The 24,451-nt window shown below is 41.9% G+C and overlaps 1 protein-coding gene across 7 annotated transcripts in view; it reads right to left on the bottom strand.

The window, feature by feature from the left end:
• The window catches only part of acot7 (acyl-CoA thioesterase 7), a 70,846-nt gene extending 46,631 nt beyond the window's left edge, over nt 1-24,215 (bottom strand). The window contains exons 1-4 of one of the 7 annotated variants that reach the window (XM_036988074.1): nt 24,063-24,215; nt 22,974-23,073; nt 12,256-12,373; nt 129-285 (exon numbers count right to left, since the gene is read on the bottom strand). In XM_036988074.1, coding sequence (XP_036843969.1) covers nt 129-285; nt 12,256-12,373; nt 22,974-23,023 — 325 coding nt within the window. In that variant the 5' untranslated portion in view covers nt 23,024-23,073; nt 24,063-24,215. Of the gene's footprint in view, nt 1-128; nt 286-12,255; nt 12,374-14,113; nt 14,268-21,575; nt 21,714-22,973; nt 23,120-24,062 lie in introns of those variants that run through there. The other 6 variants (XM_036988072.1, XM_036988071.1, XM_036988070.1 and 3 more) reach the window with 6 other exon arrangements.
• Nucleotides 24,216-24,451: the final 236 nt, after the last annotated feature.

Genomic DNA, 24,451 nt, shown 5'->3' with positions numbered 1-24,451 from the left:
ATCGCTATGGTTACCTGTGAGGATGTTCTCTGACATCACGTGGGCCTGCACCTCCACGGAGTGTGAAGGAGGGTACACTTTACGTTTTATTGGAAGAGGTACGTGTAATGGACTATCGCTATGGTTACCTGTGAGGATGTTCTCTGACATCACGTGGACCTGCACCTCCACGGAGTGTTTGGAGGCGTAGGTGATCTCGGCACTGACATGAGCCACCTCCCCGATGAACATGGGGTACAGGAAGTCGGTACGCTCCACGCGAGCCAGCTGCGCTGCGCAGCGATCCTGAGAGAGAGAGAGAGAGAGAGAGAGAGAGAGAGATGCAATTCAGTCCAGGTTCTGGTTCCCAGCTTTGACAATGGCCAAACATTTCACATCATCTAGGTTAGATATGATCCTTCACAACCCGTGACAATATATAATTATTTATGGCCTGACAAAAAAAAGACACACACTTTCATGGTTATGTTTGGTTGTCTATGTAAGGAGCAAATGGTGTCTTTACCCATTCAAGATATCCATGCAGACGTTCTCAGCCCTGGAGAGCCACCTAGTGGACTGTATAAATATGACAAGGTACTGGGAACGGCTATTTGTGTCCAGTCAATGTTTATTACAATCTCTAGTGCAACGACCAGATACGGACTATCTGCTCAAAACCAGGTAGGTTTACTTACATAACTATTTGAAGAGAATTTGATCATTCGTCCTCCTTGTTTCCCTATTGACAAACCAAAGACCTTCATTCAATTCTACTTTCAAATTGAACTGCATCTCCATGTAGCACTCCCTAGCCTTCTACCCTCTCCTTTATCATTCACCAGTCAACAACACAAATCTGTCAGGGATCAAGACGCCTTTGCTCTCTCTGATACCAACCAAACCTGTTTTACAGGATACTCCAACCTAAGCAAAAGCCAGCGCAAGAACAAGGCCACTACCGGAGCCAAATCCAAGGCCACACCCAATGCCACATCCAAGGCCATATCCAAGGCCACATCTGGACCGGACAAGAGTTGGTATGAGCAGATTTATGGACAAACCTCCAACAATGTCAAATCAGCAACAAAAAAAAAGAAACAACCTTTCAGTGTCAACTGCGTTTATTTTGAGAAAACTTAACATGTGTAAACATTTGTATGAACATAAAAAGATTCAACAACTGAAACATAAACTGAACAAGTTCCACAGACATGTGGCTAACAGGAATGGAATAACGTGTCCCTGAACAAAGGGGGGTCAAAATCTACAGTGCCTTGCGAAAGTATTCGGCCCCCTTGAACTTTGCGACCTTTTGCCACATTTCAGGCTTCAAACATAAAGATATAAAACTGTATTTTTTTGTGAAGAATCAACAACAAGTGGGACACAATCATGAAGTGGAACGACATTTATTGGATATTTCAAACTTTTTTAACAAATCAAAAACTGAAAAATTGGGCGTGCAAAATTATTCAGCCCCCTTAAGTTAATACTTTGTAGCGCCACCTTTTGCTGCGATTACAGCTGTAAGTCGCTTGGGGTATGTCTCTATCAGTTTTGCACAGCGAGAGACTGACATTTTTCCCATTCCTCCTTGCAAAACAGCTCGAGCTCAGTGAGGTTGGATGGAGAGCATTTGTGAACAGCAGTTTTCAGTTCTTTCCACAGATTCTCGATTGGATTCAGGTCTGGACTTTGACTTGGCCATTCTAACACCTGGATATGTTTATTTTTGAACCATTCCATTGCAGATTTAGCTTTATGTTTTGGATCATTGTCTTGTTGGAAGACAAATCTCCGTCCCAGTCTCAGGTCTTTTGCAGACTCCATCAGGTTTTCTTCCAGAATGGTCCTGTATTTGGCCCCATCCATCTTCCCATCAATTTTAACCATCTTCCCTGTCCCTGCTAAAGAAAAGCAGGCCCAAACCATGATGCTGCCACCACCATGTTTGACAGTGGGGATGGTGTGTTCAGCTGTGTTGCTTTTACGCCAAACATAACGTTTTGCATTGTTGCCAAAAAGTTCAATTTTAGTTTCATCTGACCAGAGCACCTTCTTCCACATGTTTGGTGTGTCTCCCAGGTGGCTTGTGGCAAACTTTAAACGACACTTTTTATGGATATCTTTAAGAAATGGCTTTCTTCTTGCCACTCTTCCATAAAGGCCAGATTTGTGCAATATACGACTGATTGTTGTCCTATGGACAGAGTCTCCCACCTCAGCTGTAGATCTCTGCAGTTCATCCAGAGTGATCATGGGCCTCTTGGCTGCATCTCTGATCAGTCTTCTCCTTGTATGAGCTGAAAGTTTAGAGGGACGGCCAGGTCTTGGTAGATTTGCAGTGGTCTGATACTCCTTCCATTTCAATATTATCGCTTGCACAGTGCTCCTTGGGATGTTTAAAGCTTGGGAAATATTTTTGTATCCAAATCCGGCTTTAAACTTCTTCACAATAGTATCTCGGACCTGCCTGGTGTGTTCCTTGTTCTTCATGATGCTCTCTGCGCTTTTGACGGACCTCTGAGACTATCAGAGTGCAGGTGCATTTATTCTGAGACTTGATTACACACAGGTGGATTTTATTTATCATCATTAGTCATTTAGGTCAACATTGGATCATTCAGAGATCCTCACTGAACTTCTGGAGAGAGTTTGCTGCACTGAAAGTAAAGGGGCTGAATAATTTTGCACGCCCAATTTTTCAGTTTTTGATTTGTTAAAAAAGTTTGAAATATCCAATAAATGTCGTTCCACTTCATGATTGTGTCCCACTTGTTGTTGATTCTTCACAAAAAAATACAGTTTTATATCTTTATGTTTGAAGCCTGAAATGTGGCAAAAGGTCGCAAAGTTCAAGGGGGCCGAATACTTTCGCAAGGCACTGTAAATGAACAGTCAGTATCTGGTGTGGCCACCATCTGCATTAAGTACTGCAGTGCATCACCTCCTCATGGACTGCACCAGATTTGCCAGTTCTTGCTCTGAGATGTTACCCCACAGTTCCACCAAGGCACCTGTAAGTTCCTGGACATTTCTGGGGGGAATGGCCCTAGCCCTCATCCTCCGATCCAACAGGTCCCAGACGTGCTCAATGGGACTGAGATCCGGGCTCTTCGCTGGCCATGGGAAAACTAACATTCCTGTCTTGCAGGAAATCACGCACAGACTGAGCAGTATGGCTCGTGGCATTGTCATGCTGGAGAGTCATGCCAGGATGAGCCTGCAGGAAGGGTACCACATGAGGGAGGAGGATATCTTCCCTGTAACGCACAGCATTGAGATTGCCTGCAATGACAACAAGCTCAGTCCGATGATGCTGTGACACACCGCCCAAGACCATGATGGAAACTCCACCTCTAAATCGATCCCACTCCAGTGTACAGGCCTCGGTGTAACGCTAATTTCTTCAACGATAAACGTGAATCCAACCATCACCTCTGGTGAGACAAAACCGCGACTTGTCAGTGAAGGGCACTTTTTGCTCTTACAACAGGCCTACAAGCTCTCAGTCCAGCCTCTCAGCCTATTGCGGACAGTCTGAGCATTTATGGAGGGATTGTGCGTTCCTGGTGTACCTCGGGCAGTTGTTGTTGCCATCCTGTACATGTCCTGCAAGTGTGATATTCAAATGTACCGATCCTGTGCAGGTGTTGTTACACGTGGTCTGCCACTGCGAGGACAATCAGCTGTCCATCCTGTCTCCCTGTAGCGCTGTCTTAGGTGTCTCACAGTACGGACATTGCAATTTATTGCCCTGGCCACATCTGCAGTCCTCATGCCTCCTTGCAGCATGCCTAAGGCACGTTCACACAGATGAGCAGGCACCATGGGCATCTTTCTTTTGGTGTTTTTCAGAGTCAGTAGAAAGGCCTCTTTAGGGTCCTAAGTTTTCATAACTGTGACCTTAATTGCCTACCGTCTGTAAGCTGTTTGTGTCTTAACGACCGTTCCACAGGTGCATGTTCATGAATTGTTTATGGTTCATTGAACAAGCATGGGAAACAGTGTTTAAACCCTTTACAATGAAGATCTGTGAAGTTATTTGGATTTTTACGAATTATCTTTGAAAGACAGGGTCCTGAAAAAGGGACGTTTCTTTTTTTGTTGAGTTTAGAAGCATTGACTTCTAAATGAGCCTTTCTCCTATGCTCAGATTATGCCAGCCATGACACGTTACATTAACACGCTCAAATATTGGCCCTTCCCAATTCTTTAGAAATGCATCTAGACGAAGATTCATTCAAAGTCTGCTCTGCATTCTTTACCTGGGTTAAACAATGTGGAGTATTAAGATATGGCCCTCAAGGAAGGGAGGAAGGAACGGATGCATGTTAACAGTATTGGGACACAGCCATTTTCTTTCAAACACACCCACACCTACACACACATTCATACATACACACAGTCGTTTTGTCTGGGCAGATGATGTGATGTTAATTAGAGGGACAGGTTCAGTTACAGTATGTGAGGAATGTTGGAGTGCCCTGAAAATGAAACCGGAGGCCATCTTATCTCTCATAGAGGAACACCATGTGACCACTAACACAGCACACACCCCAATGAGCTTTGGGGGACTCCAACCCTTATCGAGGGGGTTGGGATCCCCCCAGAGGTCGGGCCCCCCAGATAGCATATAAACACGTCAAAAGCCATGAAATTAATGTTTAGAATTACAGTAAATTAGCTTTAAAACTGCAAAATATTCTCTCAGTCTCATGGCAAAATGTTTAGAATAGCAGGAAATAGCAGGAGATTCTTGATAAATATTGGCTTTTAAATATTATTCATTTCCATGTCGGCTCTTCGCTTGGAAATGTCCTTGTCTGGAGCAAAGGATCTCAATTTCAAACTCTCCAAAAAAGTGTTTAAAATGAAAGAAAACTGGCAATAATGGATATTAACTGGAAAATTATCTTATGTAGTTTCTTGCAATAGCCCTCTGTGACTTTAAATAATATTTCTCTCAAAACTGCGATTCCCAAAAGATGTGTCCGGAGATTTGGTCAACTCTGTCAGATTTGTTTAAAATGCTGAATGAATCAGGAATGAGCAGGGCCAGCTATACCATAAGGACCCCGTATTCATGTCCTCATTACATGTAGTGCCACGAGATCACTAATGGTCTGTAAAGTTCTCTACTTTTGATAGATTTAAACAAACAATATTGGAATCTCCATGGTCACAACCATAAACTGTCAACTCCTTCTGTATAATAGATTACGATATAATATGAATTTTGGTTCAAATATGTTACATTTAATTCGGTTTTAGAGTCGTAAGCAACTGAGGAAAAACCAAATTGCTTCTGTGTATACAAACTTGAAATAGGAAGAAAATGTCCATTTTTATCTAACATCAACTCTGTCAGAGTGCTGAAAGATCTGATAGAATGGTTATGTTTTTAGAGGTTTTTAGAGGTCGACCGATTATGATTTTTCAACGCCGATACCGATACCGAATATTGGAGGGCCAAAAAAAGCCGATACCGATACCGAATATTGGAGGGCCAAAACAATTGTCTTTATTTATTTGTAATAATGACAATTACAACAATACTGAATGAACACTTATTTTAACTTAATATAATACATCAATAAAAATCAATTTAGCCTCAAATAAATAATGAAACATGTTCAATTTGATTTAAATAAAGCAAAAACAAAGTCTTGGAGGAGAAAGTAAAAGTGCAATATGTGCCATGTAAAAAAGCTAACGTTTAAGTTCCTCGCTCAGAACATGAGAACATATGAAAGTTGGTGGATCCTTTTAACATGAGACTTCAGTATTCCAAGGTTGTAGGTTGTAGTTAATATAGTATTTATAGGACTATTTTTCTCTATGCCATTTGTATTTCATATACAGTGAGGGAAAAAAGTATTTGATCCCCTGCTGATTTTGTACGTTTGCCCACTGACAAAGAAATTATCAGTCTATAATTTTAATGGTAGGTTTATTTGAACAGTGAGAGACAGAAAATGTCAGAATGCTGTTCATCGACTGCAGCTCGGCATTTAACACCATAGTGCCCTCCCTGTGCAACTGGGTACTGGACTTCCTGACGGGCCACCCCCAGGTGGTGAGGGTAGGCAACAACATCTCCACCCCGCTGATCCTCAACACTGGGGCCCCACAAGGGTGCGTTCTGAGCTCTCTCCTGTACTCCCTGTTCACCCACGACTGCGTGGCCACGCACGCCTCCAACTCAATCATCAAGTTTGCGGACGACACAACAGTGGTAGGCTTGATTACCAACAACGACGAGACGGCCTACAGGGAGGAGTGAGGGCCCTCGGAGTGTGGTGTCAGGAAAATAACCTCACACTCAACGTCAACAAAACTAAGGAGATGATTGTGGACTTCAGGAAACAGCAGAGGGAACACCCCCCTATCCACATCGATGGAACAGTAGTGGAGAGGGTAGTAAGTTTTAAGTTCCTCGGCGTACACATCACAGACAAACTGAATTGGTCCACCCACACAGACAGCATCGTGAAGAAGGCGCAGCAGCGCCTCTTCAACCTCAGGAGGCTGAAGAAATTTGGCTTGTCACCAAAAGCACTCACAAACTTCTACAGATGCACAATCGAGAGCATCCTTTCGGGCTGTATCACCGCCTGGTACGGCAACTGCTCCGCCCACAACCATAAGGCTCTCCTCCAGAGGGTAGTGAGGTCTGCACAACGCATCACCGGGGGCAAACTACCTGCCTTCCAGGACACCTACACCACCCGATGTCACAGGAAGGCCATAAAGATCATCAAGGACAACAACCACCCGAGCCACTGCCTGTTCACCCCGCTATCATCCAGAAGGCGAGGTCAGTACAGGTGCATCAAAGCTGGGACCGAGAGACTGAAAAACAGCTTCTATCTCAAGGCCATCAGACTGTTAAACAGCCACCACTAACATCGAGTGGCTGCTGCCAACACACTGACTCAACTCCAGCCACTTTAATAATGGGAATTGATGGGAAATGATGTAAAATATATCACTAGCCACTTTAAACAATGCTACCTAATATAATGTTTACATACCCTACATTATTAATCTCATATGTATACGTATATACTGTACTCTATCATCTACTGCATCTTTATGTAATACATGTATCACTAGCCACTTTAATTATGCCACTTTGTTTACATACTCATCTCATATGTATATACTGTACTCAATACCATCTACTGTATCTTGCCTATGCTGCTCTGTACCATCACTCATTCATATATCTTTATGTACATATTCTTTATCCCCTTACACTTGTGTCTATAAGGTAGTAGTTTTGGAATTGTTAGCTAGATTACTTGTTGGTTATTACTGCATTGTCGGAACTAGAAGCACAAGCATTTCGCTACACTCGCATTAACATCTGCTAACCATGTGTATGTGACAAATACAATTTGATTTGATTTGATTTGATAACAACAACAAAATCCAGAAAAAATGTTATAAATTGATTTGCATTTTAATGAGGGAAATAAGTATTTGACCCCTCTGCAAAACCTGACTTAGTACTTGGTGGCAAAACCCTTGTTGGCAATCCCAGAGGTCAGACGTTTCTTGTAGTTGGCCACCAGTTTGCACACATCTCATGAGGGATTTTGTCCCACTCCTCTTTGCAGATCTTCTCCAAGTCATTAAGGTTTCAAGGCTGACGTTTGGCAACTCGAACCTTCAGCTCCCTCCAGAGATTTTCTGTGGGATTAAGGTCTGGAGACTGGCTAGGCCACTCCAGGACCTTGATTTGCTTCTTCTTGAGCCACTCCTTTGTTGCCTTGGCCGTGTGTTTTGGGTCATTGTCATGCTGGAATACCCATCCACGACACATTTTCAATGCACTGGCTGAGGGAAGGAGGTTCTCACCCAAGATTTGATGGTACATGGCCCCGTCCATCGTCCCTTTGATGCTGTGAAGTTGTCCTGTCCCTTTAGCAGTAAAACACCCCCAAAGCATAATGTTTCCACCTCCATGTTTGATGGTGGGGATGGTGTTCTTGGGGTCATAGGCAGCATTCCTCCTCCTCCAAACACAGCGAGTTGAGTTGATGCCAAAGAGCTCCATTTTGGTCTCATCTGACCACAACACTTTCACCCAGGTTGTCCTCTGAATCATTCAGATGTTCATTGGCAAACTTCAGACGGGCATGTATATGTTCTTTCTTGAGCAGGGGGGCCTTGTGGGCGCTGCAGGATTTCAGTCCTTCACGGCGTAGTGTGTTACCAATTGTTTTCTTGGTGACTATGGTCCCAGCTGCCTTGAGATCATTGACAAGATCCTCCCGTGTAGTTCTGGGCTGATTCCTCACCGTTCTCATAATCATTGCAACTCCACGAGGTGAGATCTTGCATGGAGCCCCAGGCCAAGGGAGATTGACAGTTCTTTTGTGTTTCTTCCATTTGCGAATAATCGCACCAACTGTTGTCACCTTCTCACCAAGCTGCTTGGCGATGGTCTTGTAGCCCATTCCAGTCTTGTGTAGGTCTACCATCTTGTCCCTGACATCCTTGGAGAGCTCTTTGGTCTTGGCCATGGTGGAGAGTTTGGTATCTGATTGATTGGTTGCTTCTGTGGACAGGTGTCTTTTATACAGGTAACAAACTGAGATTAGGAGCACTCCCTTTAAGAGTGTGCCCCTAATCTCAGCTCGTTACCTGTATAAAAGACACCTGGGAGCCAGAAATTTTTCTGATTGAGGGGGTCAAATAATTATTTTCCTCATTAAAATGCAAATCAATTTCTAACATTTTTGACATGCGTTTTTCTGGATTTTTTTGTTGTTATTCTGTCTCTCACTGTTCAAATGAACCTACCATTAAAATTATAGACTGATCATTTCTTTGTCAGTGGGCAAACGTACAAAATCAGCAGGGGATCAAATACTTTTTTCCTTCACTGTACCTTTGACTATTGGATGTTCTTATAGGCACTTTAGTATTGCCAGTGTAACAATATAGCTTCCGTCCCTCTCCTCGCCCCTACCTGGGCTCGAACCAGGAACACATCGACAACAGCCACCCTCAAAGCATCGTTACCCATCGCTCCACAAAAGCCGTGGCCCTTGCAGAGCAAGGGGAACAACTACTCCAAGTCTCAGAGCGAGTGACGTTTGAAACACTATTAGCGCGCACCCCGCTAACTAGTTAGCCATTTCACATCGGTTACACCAGCCTAATCTCGGGAGTTGTTAGTTTTGAAGTCATAAACAGCGCAATGCTTGAAGCATTGCGAAGAGCTGCTGGCAAATGCACAAAAGTGCTGTTTGAATGAATGCTTACGAGCCTGCTGCTGCCTACGACCGCTCAGTCAGACTGCTCTATCAAATATCAAATCATAGACTTAATTATAACATAATAACACACAGAAATACAAGCCTTTGGTCATTAATATGGTCGAATCCAGAAACTATCATTTCGAAAACACGTTTATTATTTCAGTGAAATACGGAACCATTCTGTATTTTATCTAACGGGTGGCATCCCTAAGTCTAAATATTCCTGTTACATTGTACAACCTTCAATGTTATGTCATAATTACGTAAAATTCTGGCAAATTAGTTCGCCAGGCTGCCCAAACTGTTGCATATACCCTGACTCTGCGTGCAATGAACGCAAGAGAAGTGACACAATTTCACCTGGTTAATATTGCCTGTTAACCTGGATTTCTTTTAGCTAAATCTGCAGGTTTAAAAATATATACTTCTGTGTATTGATTTTAAGAAAGGCATTGTTGTTTATGGTTAGGTACAGTCGTGCAACGATTGTGCTTTTTTCGCAAATGCGCTTTTGTTAAATCATCCCCCTGTGTTGCATCGATTATATGCAACACAGGACACGCTAGATAAACTAGTAATATCATCAACCATGTGTAGTTAACTAGTGATTATGATTGATTGATTGATTGTTTTTTATAAGATAAGTTTAATGCTAGCTAGCAACTTACCTTGGCTTCTTACTGCATTTGGGTAACAGGCAGGCTCCTCGTGGAGTGCAATGTAATCTGGTGGTTAGAGCGTTGGACTAGTTAACTGTAAGGTTGCAAGATTGAATCCCGGAGCTGACAAGGTAAAAATCTGTCGTTCTGCCCCTCAACAAGGCAGTTAATTTCTTGGTGACAGGTGGGCAGTATTGAGTAGCTTGGATGAATAAGGTGCCCAGAGTAAACTGCTTGCTACTCTGTCCCAGATGCTAATATATGCATATTATTAGTAGTATTGGATAGAAAACACTCTGAAGTTTCTAAAATGTTTGAATGATGTCTGTGAGTATAACATAACTCATATGGCAGGCGAAAACCTGAGAAAAATCCAACCAGGAAGTGGGAAATCTGAGGCTTATAGTTTTTTAACTCAGTCCCTATTGTAGATATGGGACCGAATGGGACCGAATGAGAGAGCAATGAGTCAGGTGTCTGGCAGAGTGCCACAGGCTCGTATTGCGCGGTCACGAGAGAGTTAGCTCTCGTTCCATTGCTTTTCTACAGACATAGGAATTCTCCGGTTGGAAAATTATTGAAGATTTATGATAAAAACATCCTAAACATCCTAAAGATTGATTCTATACTTAGTTTGACAAGTTTCTACGTCCGACGTTCGGCTGGACCTGAATGCGCTTTTGGATTTGTTCACCAAACGCCCTAACAAAATAAGCTATTTGTACATAAATGATGGACTTTATCGAATAAATCAAACATTTATGGTGGAACTGGGATTCCTGGGAGTGCATTCTGATGAAGATCATCAAAGGTAAGTGAATATTTATAATGCTATTTCTGACTAATGTTGACTACCCAATATGGCGGATATCTTTTTGGCTGCTTTGTTGTCTGAACGCTGTACTCAGATTATTGCACGGTCTGCTTTTTCCGTAAAGTTTTTTTAAAATATGACACAGCGGTTGCATGAAGGAGAAGTATATCTCTAATTCCATGTATAACACTTGTATTTTCATCAACATTTATGTAAATAGTATTTCTGTAAATTGACGTGGCTCTCTGCAAGGTCACTGCATGTTTTAGAACTACTGAACGTAATGCGCCAATGTAAAATTAGATTTTTGGATATAAATATGCACTTTATCGAACAAAACATACATGTATTGTGTAACATGAAGTCCTATGAGTGTCATCTGATGAAAGTCATCAAAGTTTAGTGATTAATTTTATCTCTATTTGTGCTATTTGTGACTCCTCTCTTTGGCTGGAAAAATGGCTGAATTATTCTGTGAGTTGGTGGTGACCTAACATAATCGTTTGTGGTGCTTTCGTTGTAAAGCCTATTTGAAATCAGACACTGTGGTGGGATTAACAACAAGATTACCTTTAAACGGTATGAAATACATGTATGTTTGAGGAATTTTAATTATGAGATTTTTGTTGTTTTGAATTTGGCGCCCTGCACTTTCACTGGCTGTTGGCGGGGTGGGACGCTACCATCCCACATATCCCAGAGAGGTTAACCCACCATTCCTAGGCCGTCATTGAAAATAAGAATGTGTTCTTAACTGACTTGCCTAGTTCAATAAAGGTGTAAGAAAAAACACAAAAAACAAACCGGCCAAATCGGTGTCCAAAAATACAGATTTCCGATTGTTATGAAAACTTGAATTAATCGACCATTCCGATTAATCGGTCGACCTCTACTGGACACATGGGCATAAAAACAGTATCCACGAGTTCATCTAACTCTGGGGAAGAAGACAAAGGGTATTTTTGCAAAAATCCCAAAGTATCCCTTTAAGACAAATATTTGTGGGGGAAAAGTTGAGATTGTTCCTGTCTTCCAAGAATCCCTGAGCTCATTTTCTCTCAGCATCATGGCAAAATGTGTAAAATAGTAATAATAATAATGCTCTTATAAAAATGTCACTGCATGTGATGCAGATGATTGTAATTACTAAAACATGTTCAGAATGTGCTAAGAATGTATAAGACAATACCATGAGGATGCAAATCAAAAGGAAGCTACTGGTGAAACTGACGAGGTAGATACAGCTCAGGTGAAGTAGACTCTAAGACAGGGATGGGGCTTCTTATTGAAAAGCAGAGGGCAGGTGTGGTATGTGCAGGCTTTCATTCTAGCCAAGCAGTAAGACGACAGATTATATTAATAAAACTGCAATTGAGGAACATTTTGCCTACAGATATGCTGGGAGTGCAAGCACTATAAAATATAAACTTAGGGCTAACGTTTCACAGCTTTAGCAGCCAATGCTTGTTCCTGGTGCAAATCAGTCACACACACTTTACCCAGTTCCGCACAGGCACACACGTACCCCAGGCTGCGTGTTGCAGTGGCGTGTTCCTATGATGCATCCAGCTTCCTCAATCATCTTCAGGATGGTGCCACCATGCACGTTGCCCACTATGTTGGCATCATCGGGACGCATGATCCTGGCACAGACAGAAATGGACAGCATCACAAATTAGCATTCGGAATAGAAGAATACAATTGTTTACTGTTCTCAAATGAGGAAGTTCTCTTCACTGCCTCCTACATAGGTACATGAATTGCACCAGTACAGTTGCAGTAACATCTATAGGTGACAGTCTCAATTAGAAGGTTAGATCAACTGATCAGTAGACAGGTAGGTACTGTCGACAAAAGAGCAATGCTACAGTTTTTTTCGGTAACTTTCCCCAGAGCTTTTCTTGGTGCTACATTCATCATTAGATCCCACTTCGTCAGCTGTTTCCCCAAAACCATTTTCTGCACTATAAATAAAGTATAGTAACTCTCTCTCTCTCTCTCTCTCTGTGAATGTTGATGCATTAGTTAAATATGAGGTGAAGTTAAAAGAGTTTTTTTTATTGAAAGTTTTTTGTAGCTAGAGGAATACAAAAGCCATTCTGTACAAACATTCATACACGCATTTGAATACTTTGTTTGGATCTAGAATGAACCAAATGGAGTACAAAGGGAGTACAAATATTTTTTCATTCACACATTCTTGGTTCAATAATCATAAATCATTCTTATCAGTTTCATAATCAGAATGTTATATTTGTATAAATATTTTGATCAATGCTTTTTATGTTTTGTTTTTTGGTATGCCAGCATTCCACAACCCTCACACGCGCGCGTGCGCGCGCGCACACACACACACACACACACACACACACACACACACACACACACACACACACACAAACAGCTCTCTCAGCTATTAATCATAGAAGTTACAATGCAAATCTCCACTATTTCTGGCCAGATGGACTGTGCTTCTCTGTCTCCCAACAAATTTAGAGTATCATAGCAGTTAAGTCAGATTGATCACCCCCCATCAGCTGTCCCTAACTAACTGTGGCACGTTTCCTCTTTCTGTTCACAGGCCCCACTGAAGTGTGCTCCTACATTTCCTCTTCCTGTCCACAGGCCTCACTGAAGTGTGCTCCACCTAAAAAGCCATCTACATCACACACCCCAATGAGTTAATGGCCTGCTCTGTTTGAATGTGTCATTAGGACAGTGGGCACACAGACATTATGTAGCGTCAATACACACTGTTCAAGACTCCTGACAAACTCACTCATGCAGATCGTACACATCCATGACCTTACGTATCGGCGCACACACACACACACACACACACACACACACACACACACACACACACACACACAAGCACACGAGCACGCACACACAAACAGATAAGCAACCACAAATAATAGGACAGTCTTATACAAATCCACATTGTGTAAGCCTGCTACTTCTGACAGTAATCTTTAACATTATTTCACAATCATAAATTGACATTTTACATTTTGGTCATTGCAAGTAAAACATTCCTTAATAAATCTGCTATCAGTGAAATCCGTGCCAGTAAGAAGAGCCAAGTGCACTTCCAATTTGTCTCACTTTGATTCATATTCAATGCATGACTGACCACTAAGTAATAGGGAGAAACTAATGACCAATAGTTTGCAATGTTAGAAAATCAGCATTGTAATCACAATGGAGGTTACTGTATACTGAACCTGTCTCTTTACTTAATTAACTGACTAAATGACAAAAGGACACAGGTAGTCTGTCATAACTCACTCAAAGAAGTAGGCTACAAAGCATGATCATGGACTCATGGAAAAAATGTGTGTGTGTGTGTGTGTGTGTGTGTGTGTGTGCGTCAACTCTACCTGCTGAGTTGCTGTTTGGGACCCATCTCCAGTCTGCTGATTGAGGGAAACCTGTGTGCAACCTGTGTGTCTTAACACTCCTGCTGTCTGTCTGTCTATCTGTCTCTACAACCAGTCTGTGACCAGTCCATCAGCCTCTCTGCTTTTCATTCGCTACTCTTCATTCACCACTCATCTCCCTGTTACAACCCACAATGACATCATACTCTGACACCATCACACTGACGCCGCCTCTGTTGTGATTTCCGGACTAACTGGCTTCCTAGCACTCGCGCTACTGCCCATCCCCATGGGACCTTGGCCAATAAGAGCTTCCCTCTCCATGTGGTTGCCATGGCAATTGCCATATTTGGAGAGCAGGACAGAAAATATAGTGGGGAGGTTGAGCTTTCATTTGATCTGGCAATGTAAATGTCATAATCATAGTCATTTTAATAATGAGTTATAGGAAAGAGATGTACGGTATGATTGGCATGTGTAAAGGTAATACAAGAACATCTGTCTGCATTACACTGAGATCAAATGTAATGCATGTGTGTGTGTGTGTGTGTGTCTGCCTATGTGTGTGTCCAGGGTTTATGATTAACCAGATGAAGCCCAGCACCTCCGTGTCTCTAATCTCAGCATCTCTCTTTTATGACTCGACACAGTGACACACACTTTCCTCCTTCTAACAAAGAACCAAATAGCAAGATCTGGAAACCCGATAGGGACGAGAACCAGTTTGAATCTCTTAGATCAAAGCTATTTTTAAATCCATAGCCATCACAACATTACACATTTTCCCAGGAAAATGCCACTCCAGGGCCCAGTTTTTCAAAGCATTTAATACAGCTCAAAATGATCCTGTGTTGTGTTCAATTCTGTTCCATGTTAAATTTGTATCTCCCTTCTTTTGAAAAGTAACTGCTTAAAAAGTGGAACAAAGTTCTTATGCTATCATTAATCATCCCATGTAGGCTAACCGGTATGACTATAACAGACAATAAGTCAACAGATCAGTGTAGAAAGTGTTAATTAAATCATCGTCAAACGACTATAATGTGGTGCTGATTCTCCTTTCGAAAAATCCATGTCCAGCTGACATGCCACAAGAAGAAACAACAACATGCAAAATACAAAATACAAAACAGTTTACCTAAGAGGCGAATGGCAAACGACCAAACATTTTGCGTGCTTTCGAAAAATCCGTCCTGTCCCATGAAAGTGCATCATTGATGTAATTAAGACATTAAAAGCTGTGGTGCGTCCACAGGTACTACAAGCATATGACTGACTGAGGTTCAGCATCACCAATATTACATCAGGGTCGTGTTCAGTTGGATTTTCTTTTAAATGTTTCTAAACAGAAAATGAAAATTTGCAGTACTTATTGGACAATCCGAGGTAGTCCCTACCAGTTTCAGTCTGTTTTCTTACATTTGATGCCTAATGAACACATCCCAATGTGTTCTCTCAACAGGCCTACCTAGCGAGAGAGGTATCTGTGAAACAAACACACACACAGCTGTTCCTGGCAGCCACTCCACATACACTTTTTTTCCAGTGACGTCTTCTCGATTAATATGGTAAGGGGAATGATTAAGGGGAATGAATAGCTGAAATATACGCGAAATGGCTTAACAGAATGAGCATCTTCAGTGTTAAGATGATACATTGCCTCTTGGAGATGTTCAAAGTAGTAAGCTGCACCAAATTTCCTGTAAACTAAGTCTGATATTGACAAGAACAGAGAGGTATTGTATGTAAAAAAATGCATCATCTACAGTAAACATGCATCCAAAATGTTATCAACAGACCCCTTACCGTGGCAGAGGCTGCAAGGTTGGTTCATACTAGCCTAAAGAAATCAGCGGTCAATTCTATCATTATGACATTTCGAAAAAGAAAATAAGTCAGTTTGCAGAATATGCAATATGCTTTACCACAAAATGACATATTTGAATACATGTAAATTCACACAATATAATATACTACGTGTTGTATGTATCTTGTTAGTACCTGTATTCTTATGACGGCACCGGAGAGAATGGCTCCCGTTTTACGGCCTCCTAACCAATTGTGCTATTGTGTGTGTTTTATGGCGTTATCTGCCACTCTCTTATGACCGAAAAGGGCTTCTAGAACTCAGGACACCGATTACTCACCTCGTATTGAAAGTCAATTTTTTCTTTAATGAGTCAGACGAGAGGGATTTCCTCCAGACACCTGACAAGGCCCTCATCCCCGTCATTCGCAGGAGAAAGAGACGGAGATATCGAGGACGAAGGTCGGGTGCCTTGTAAGGATCCGGCGGCAAGTGGGTAATTTGCCTTTACCATCGGTCCTATTAGCCAACATTACAATCATTGGATAATAAAATAGATGAACTACAAGCATGTATATCCTACCAACGGGACTTTAAAAACTGTAATATCTTATGTTTCACCGAGTTGTGGCTGAACAACAACATGAACAACATACAGCTGGCAGGTTATACACTGTATTGGCAGGATAGAACAGTAGCCTCTGGTAAGACAAGGGGTGGCGGTCTATGTATATTTGTAAACAACAGCTGGCGCACGATATCTAAGGAAGTCTTGAGGTTTTGCTCACCTGAGGTAGAGTATCTCATGATAAGCTGTAGAAAACAATATTTACCAAGAGAGTTTTCATCTATATTCTTCGTAGCTGTCTATTTACCACCATAAACCGATGCTGGCCCTGAGACCGCACTCAATGAGCTGTATATGGCCATAATCAAACAGGAAAATGCTCATCCAGAGGCGGAGCTCCTAGTGGCAGGGGACTTTAATGCAGGGACACTTAAATCTGTTTACCTCATTTCTACCAGCATGTTAAGTGTGCAGGCAGAGGGGAAAAAACACGAGACCACCTTTACTCCACACAGAGACGCATACAAAGCTCTCCCTCACCCTCTATTTGTCAAATCTGACCATAATTATCCATAATTATATCCTTCTGATTCCTGCTTACAAGCTAAAACTAAAGTAGGAAGAACCAGTGACTCAGTCAATAAAAAAAGTGGTCAGATGAAGCAGATGCTAAGCTACAGGAGTGTTTTGCTAGCACAGACTGGGATATGTTCCAGGATTCTTCCGATGGCATTGAGCAGTACACCACATCAGTTACTGGCTCCTAAGTCCGTCGATGACGTCGTCCCCACAGTGACTGTACATACATACCCCAACCAGAAGCCATGGATTACAGGCAACATCCGCGCTGAGCTAAAGGGTAGAGCTGCCCCTTTCAAGGAGCGGGACTCAAACCCAGAAGGTTATAAGAAATCCCGCTATGCCCTCCGACGAACCGGCAAAGCAGCAAAGCGTCAATAGGCAAAGCATGAACACAGGACTAAGATCAAATCGTACTACACCGGCTCCGATGCTCGTCGGATATGGCAGGGCTTGAAAACTATTACAGACTACAAAGCGAAGCACAGCCCCGATCTGCCCAGTGACACAAGCCTACCAGATTAGCTAAATTACTTCTGTGCTCGCTTTGAGGCAAGTAACACTGAAGCATGCATGAGCATCAGCTGTTCCAGACGACTGTGTGATCACGCTCTCCAAAGCCGATGTGAGTAAGACCTTTAAACAGGTCAACATTCACAGACACGCAGGGCCAAACGGATTCGCAGGACGTGTACTCCAAGCATGCACTGACCAACTGGCAAGTGTCTTCACTGACATGTTCAAACTCTCCCTGTCTGAGTCTGTAATATCAACATGTTTGAAGCAGACCACCATAGTCCCTATGCCCAAGCACACTAAGGGAACCTGCTTAAATGACTACCGACACGTAGCACTCACATTGGTAGCCATGAAGTGCTTTGAAAGGCTGGTCATGGCCCACATCAACTCCATTATCACAGAAATCCTAGACACACTACAATTTGCATACCGCCCCAACAGATCCACATATGATGGAATCTCTATTGCACTCCACACTGCCCTTTCCCACCTGGACAAAAGGAACAACTATGTGAGAATGCTGTTCCTTGACTACAGTTCAGCGTTCAACACCATAGGGCCCTCAAAGCTCATCACTAAGGTAAGGACCCTGGGACTAAACACCTCCATCTACAACTGGATCCTGGACTTCCTGACGGGCCGCCGCCAGGTGGTTATGGGTAGGTAACCACACATCCGCCACGCTGATCCTCAACACGGGGGCCCCTCAGGGGTGCGTGCTTAGTCCCCTACTGTACTCCCCATTCACTCATGAATGCACGGCCAGGCACAGCTCCAACACCATCATTAAGTTTGCTGATGACACAACAGTGGTAGGCCTGATCACTGACAACGATGAGACAGCCTATAAGGAGGAGGTCAGAGACCTGGCAGTGTGGGTCCAGGACAACAACCTCTCCGTCAACGTGATCAAGATGAAAGAGTTGATTGTGGAATACAGGAAAAGGAGGACCAAGCACACCCCGATTCTCATCGACGGGGCTGGCAGTGGAGCTGGTTGAGAGCTTCAAGGTCCTTGTTGTCCACATCACCAACAAACTATCATGGTCCAAGCACACCAAGACAGTTGTGAAGAGGGCACGACAAAACCTATTCCCCCTCAGAAGACTCAAAAGATTTGGCATGGGTCCTCAGATCCTCAAAAAGTTATACAGCTGCACCAACTGGTTGCATCACTGCCTGGTATGGCAACTGATCGGCCTCAAACCACAAGGCACTACAGAGGGTTGTGCGTACGGCCAAGTACATCACTGGGGCCAAGCTTCCTGCCATCCAGGACCTCTAAACCAGGCGGTGTCAGAGGAGTCATAGTCATAGACTGTTCTCTCTGCTACCGCATTTTTAGCTAATATCGGCCGATTCCGATATGTTTACCAATATATCTAATACACCAATGCATCCCTAGTAGTATTGGGTCCTACATTGAGTTCCTCAATGAGACTGAGTCGGCCTGTCAAGGTGAAGGGGTCACCTATGCCATTGTGTGGGACAATGTCAGGTTCCACCATGCAGAGGTGGTTCAGGCATGGTTTCCAGTCCATCTCCGATTCCTGAACCTATACATGGCCCCATACTCTCCTTTCCTCAACCCTATCGAGGAATTATTTTCAGAATAGAGTTGGAAGGTGTATGATCGCCATCCACATGAGCATGCCCACTGATGAGTCATGCGATGACATCAACCCAGACCAATGTCAGGCTTGGATTCCCCATACCAAAAGGTTTTCCCCTAGGTGCATCAACAATCAGGACATTCACTGCGATATGGATGAGAACCTTTGGTCATAATGCTCAAGACAGGCTTGATGCAAACTACTGCCTGTTAACTAGTTTCTTTCTTTCAATTGTTTCCTTTGTTTAATTTACAGTACACCCACGTTGTAATTATATCTGAAAAATACAATGTATTCATGCATCAATAATTGTGGAAGATCTTCAATGATCACACCTTTGATCACACATGAGATAGAAATTATGGAAATGTTATTTTCAGTAAATGTTGATGGGTAGTACAAGTGTATAACCTAATGTTAAAACAGTGTAATGTACTATAGTTTACAGTACAGTAGCATATTACTTTCAGAAACATGTATCTTGTATTTTTTGCTATTGGATTAACTGGTTGGTAGCCCTTTTGACTCACAGCCACTGTCATCCTGTACACAGGTTGAAAATGGCAGGTTTTGTCATTGATAACCGCCTAAATTGGAATGCAGTGGCTATACAGTAACATGCTATACATGACATTAAAGCTCAAGTTCTCTGCTTCACAGCACTGTATGGGTTTTGACTGACAGCAGTTATACACTTTAGCACCACGTGTGCGACAAGAAGATGTCCTCATCCCTCTGGCTAATTGGGCTACATTTGCAAAATTGTTTTTGTCTGAGTGAGGGAAACGCTGTAAATCGAGAGGAGTCGATGTGTTCTGAAAGATGAGATTATAATAAATACCGCTTTGATGTCATAGAAGCAAACCACACACCCATGAGTCCAAATGTGCACTTCACATTTCCATTTTTTAAAACGAATGTCATTTACAGCATCAATGTTTATTATCGCTATGTTCGATCCACAGTTACAAGGATAACGTGTTATACCATGGCTTGTCCTGAACAGAATGAGCCCATGTTCGTTGTATTGTGGAGACAATTAGCTGCGGAACACACACTTGAATGCACTCATGACTCCATTCTATGAGCACTAAAATTACAATCTATTACTCTGAAGTGCCTTTTGAAAGCCTAACACTGTAAGATCATATTTTATAACTTAGCTAGTCATGTTGCAATAGAATAAGCTTTCAAATGATGCACATCTGACCCGGATTGTAATTTATTAATGGAACGTTTTTGGATTGCGTAAAAAAATAACTGTAATTGTGTTATGGTGGGAACTACAAGTGTGCTTGCTTCAGTTCCTCAATGGCAAAGCTAGGAGAGCTCAAAAAAGCACCTTATAGTTGAAGGCTCTTTCCTTGAGTCAAAAAAGTGCATTGAAATGACTTAGTAGCTGTGCAGTTTGGAGAGGCGTGTGGCCACTTGGAGACACCAGTTAGACCTCTCACTCAAACCCTTGTCATCCTTTTTTCTTATCTTGCACCTACTCCAAGATTTCTATGAATATTATTGTGTTACTGAATGTATCCAGAGTATTTAGAGATGTTGTTATTGACAGATGGTGTGAAAAGTACAGTAAATGTCAAATGCATCTGGTTGGCGGAGAGTTCCCTGCAATTCTACACATTTTGTCATGGGGTGCAGAGAAAATTGGGCTGTTTTAAAGCAAATGTTCTTGCAATTCTACACATTTTGCCATGTCTAATGTTTATGAACCCCTACCCTAAGATATCTTACAACTTTACACTGGTGTCATCTGCTGACACAAGGGTCACAAAAAGCATTGTCTCGTCATTTGAATCAAAACAGTGCATATAACAGCATGTGAATACAAGATTGTTACTAGAGTAATTACAGTGTTACACATTAACTTAATATAAAGTGTCAGCCTGTACGGCTATGTGTCCAGCGCTCATTTATGATACTTTATCTGGGATTGATTGCGTTTGCCTGAGACAATGAAACAAACAGAATATAGTCACAAGAGTTCAAACCCTGCCCATCTAGCACTCCAGGCAGACTACAGCAAACGCTAAAATGATTTGAATGATTTCAAATAGTCTATTGTCTAAGCTTAGTGAAGTCATTGACAACAGAGAATAGATTTGATCTGATTCAGATAAGGCCCAAGCTGGGAGAGCAAGGTTTTATGTAGTCATGCCCTACGGTCTGGTTGGTCAAGTACCTAAAATATGAAATTATAACTTGTACCGAACACTATCAGACACATTTTAACCAACATTACAAGAAAGTACAATCACATTACTCCAGATTAAGCCTCGCTGCATTGGCTGCCTGTAAAGTATCAGACCGACTCTTAAGGTTTTAATTTGAACATTCTAAGCACTACATGGCATTGTCCTCTCTTACCTGGCAGTAGTCACAGACATGCTTGTTCCATACAATCCAGTATAAATGCTTCCCTCCAAATTGACTGACCCAAGTGTAAACAAATGCCAGGGGAGGAGCCTTGGCTAATGATCAACGTATATGGCCGGTACATGTCTAGAAACTACTCACTCTCATTTACTGTGTTGCTATGTCATGGATCTGCTCCACCCTGATTTATGATCCGAAAGGGAGGTGAAGTTAGTTGGATTTCCGCTTTTGCAATGGAATGTTCCAGAGTAGGACCAAGATGATTTTAATACATTATAAATTATTTTAGTATGTGAGAGTCATAAAGCATTGTAGCCTACTACAACTTACGTACAATGTTGTATTATCATTTTATAGCTGACGATACTAACAAGCAGCTATGGTGTCCAATTGAATAGCTGCTACATAGAAATACATTACACTAGTATCCTTATAATAAGATAATAAGCCTTGTAATAAGACATTAATGACTATAACAAACTATTAAAGCATTATAGCAATCAGTGTTAAGTATAGGCTAGTCTGGCCTTTTTTCTTCTTCATGGGACATGTTCATATTGAGCAATGCCTTTGTCTCTCTTGGTGTGGTGCAATGCTTCTTTCTACCTTTAGGAGGATGATAATACAGAACCATTATGCAGTGCAAATGGACGCTGCTGTAGACTACATTGTAAGACTCAGCAAAGGCATTTGATAAGATGAATGCTGCGACAAAAGCCAATGCAAATATTAACAAAACTACCGCCGACGGGAATGCGCATCATTTATCTGCCCATGTTTTACTGTTCTGTTTACTTTTTACGACAACCGGAACCGTTTGGGAGACGATTTAAAACGGCTACAATTATACTAGTCAGCACACACTGGTCCGACGTTTGCCCATTCAAACTGAATAGCGAGAGGTTATTTGGGAGTTTCATTATTTATTTATGTATTAGGCCTACTTGTTTGGTGTGATTTACAGGGGTCTCGAAAATATACTATAAATGCCCCAGGACGACCTTAAGATGTCCTTGTTTGCCTCTACGCATCTTGTACCGGTTCGTCATCATATCCGAGCATCATTGTCGAAAAGATCCTCACACGACATGTGATCGCGTGCACAATTTGAGGCTCAGCTCCCGGTAGTCATTCTGTATTGTACTAAGAATAACAGTATTTGTCCCTATTATAGTGTGTCGTCCTTATGTGATTTATATGCAGTCAACATTTGCCGGAATAGACCGAGAGCAAAATCTATTTGGCGGATTATCGGGCCGCTTTGAAATGTGCACGCAAACCGGTAGTTGAGCTGCTCTCCACAGTACACTCGTTGGATCTCATCCAATATGTCACAGATAAAGAAACATATAAATTACATTTCTTAACACAGCGCATCGTTTTGCTTACCTGCATATCTGGAGGGATGAGGCTGTGGCTTGCGATTGTGTTCCCGACATGATGATAATGATGACTGGCTCTTTGTTGAGCTTGTCTTGGCGCAAGTCTCCTGGTGCAGTGAGGATAGCAATATGCAGACTCAGTCGGGTAGCATGCTATTGCAGCCGGTTAGCAAGATCAAGGGACATGGTTTTGACAGATCGTAAATTCAAGGAATATCCTACCGGTGAAGTTATAATGTAGCCTATTACTAGCTAGAAATGATCAGTGGTGTAAAGTACTTAAGTAAAAATACTTTAAAGTACTACTTTTTTGTTGTTGTATCTGTACTTTACTTTACTATTTTATTTATTGACAACTTTTACTTCACTACATTCCTAAAGAAAATAATGTACTTTTGACTCCATGCATTTCCCCTGACACCCAAAAGTTCTTGTTACATTTTGAATTCTTAGCAGGACAGGAAACTGGTCCAATTCACGCACTTACGAAGACAACATCCCTGGTCATCTACTGCCTCTGATCCGGTGGACTCACTAAACACAAATACTTCGTTTGTAAATTATGTCTGAGTGTTGGAGTGTGCCCATGGCTATCTGTTAATTAAAAAACAAGAAAATCGTGCCGTTTGGTTGACTTAATATGAGGAAATTGAAATGATTTAAACTTTTACTTTTGATACTTAAGTACATTTGATCAATTACATTTATTTTCATACTTAAGTATATTTTAACCCAAGTACTTTTAGACTTACTCAAGTGGTATTTTGCTGGTTGAGTCATTTTCTAATATTAACATATCTTTACTTTTACTCAAGTATGACAATTGGGTACTTTTCCACCACTGGAAAAAAACAGTTATTCGACATTTTGTTACATAGGCTGTAACATTACAAAATAATGTAATTTCCTCAGTGTACTTCTAAAGCTAAGTTTAGCCAAATAAATTAGTTGTTTTGTTGACAATGAAATGAGTCGGTTTCTTTGAATAGCGGTCTCATAACTGATTGCAGGCTTCCTGTTCACTATTTAGGCGAACATGTTTGTTTAGGTTAAACTGACAATGCATACAAAGAAAGTACTATATTTCAAAAGTTACCTGTTTTTGCTGTGGATCAGAACGAACGAACATCTAAATGTTTATTTAGGAGGTTAGCTGGTTTTCACAACTCACAACAGATGATAAGTTCCGTGAGATGCTGTCAGTGTCACCCTTTACAGGAAAAGCTAGCTAAACTGTTTAAGAACTTGCGTCACTGGCACATGCAGTTCAAATCATCACCATAAAAGACCGCGCGAGGGCAGCAGAGACTATCCCATTTGAAGGTTCGCAGCATTTTTTTTTTGTTGTCGTCTGCAGGGGCGCGATTGTTCCTCTCAACGACTGTCAGTCCAAGCGCCTATGCAAATCCAACAGCTGCAATATGTAACTTTTTGGGAGACCCAACCAAATATAAATATAAATTAGTTATAGATATGTAATTGTAA

Source organism: Oncorhynchus mykiss, chromosome 9, assembly GCF_013265735.2.
Source record: "Oncorhynchus mykiss isolate Arlee chromosome 9, USDA_OmykA_1.1, whole genome shotgun sequence".
NCBI classification, from domain to species: domain Eukaryota; kingdom Metazoa; phylum Chordata; class Actinopteri; order Salmoniformes; family Salmonidae; genus Oncorhynchus; species Oncorhynchus mykiss.
Note: the sequence above shows the minus strand (reverse complement) of the source record. Positions and strands in the feature narration are given on the sequence as shown.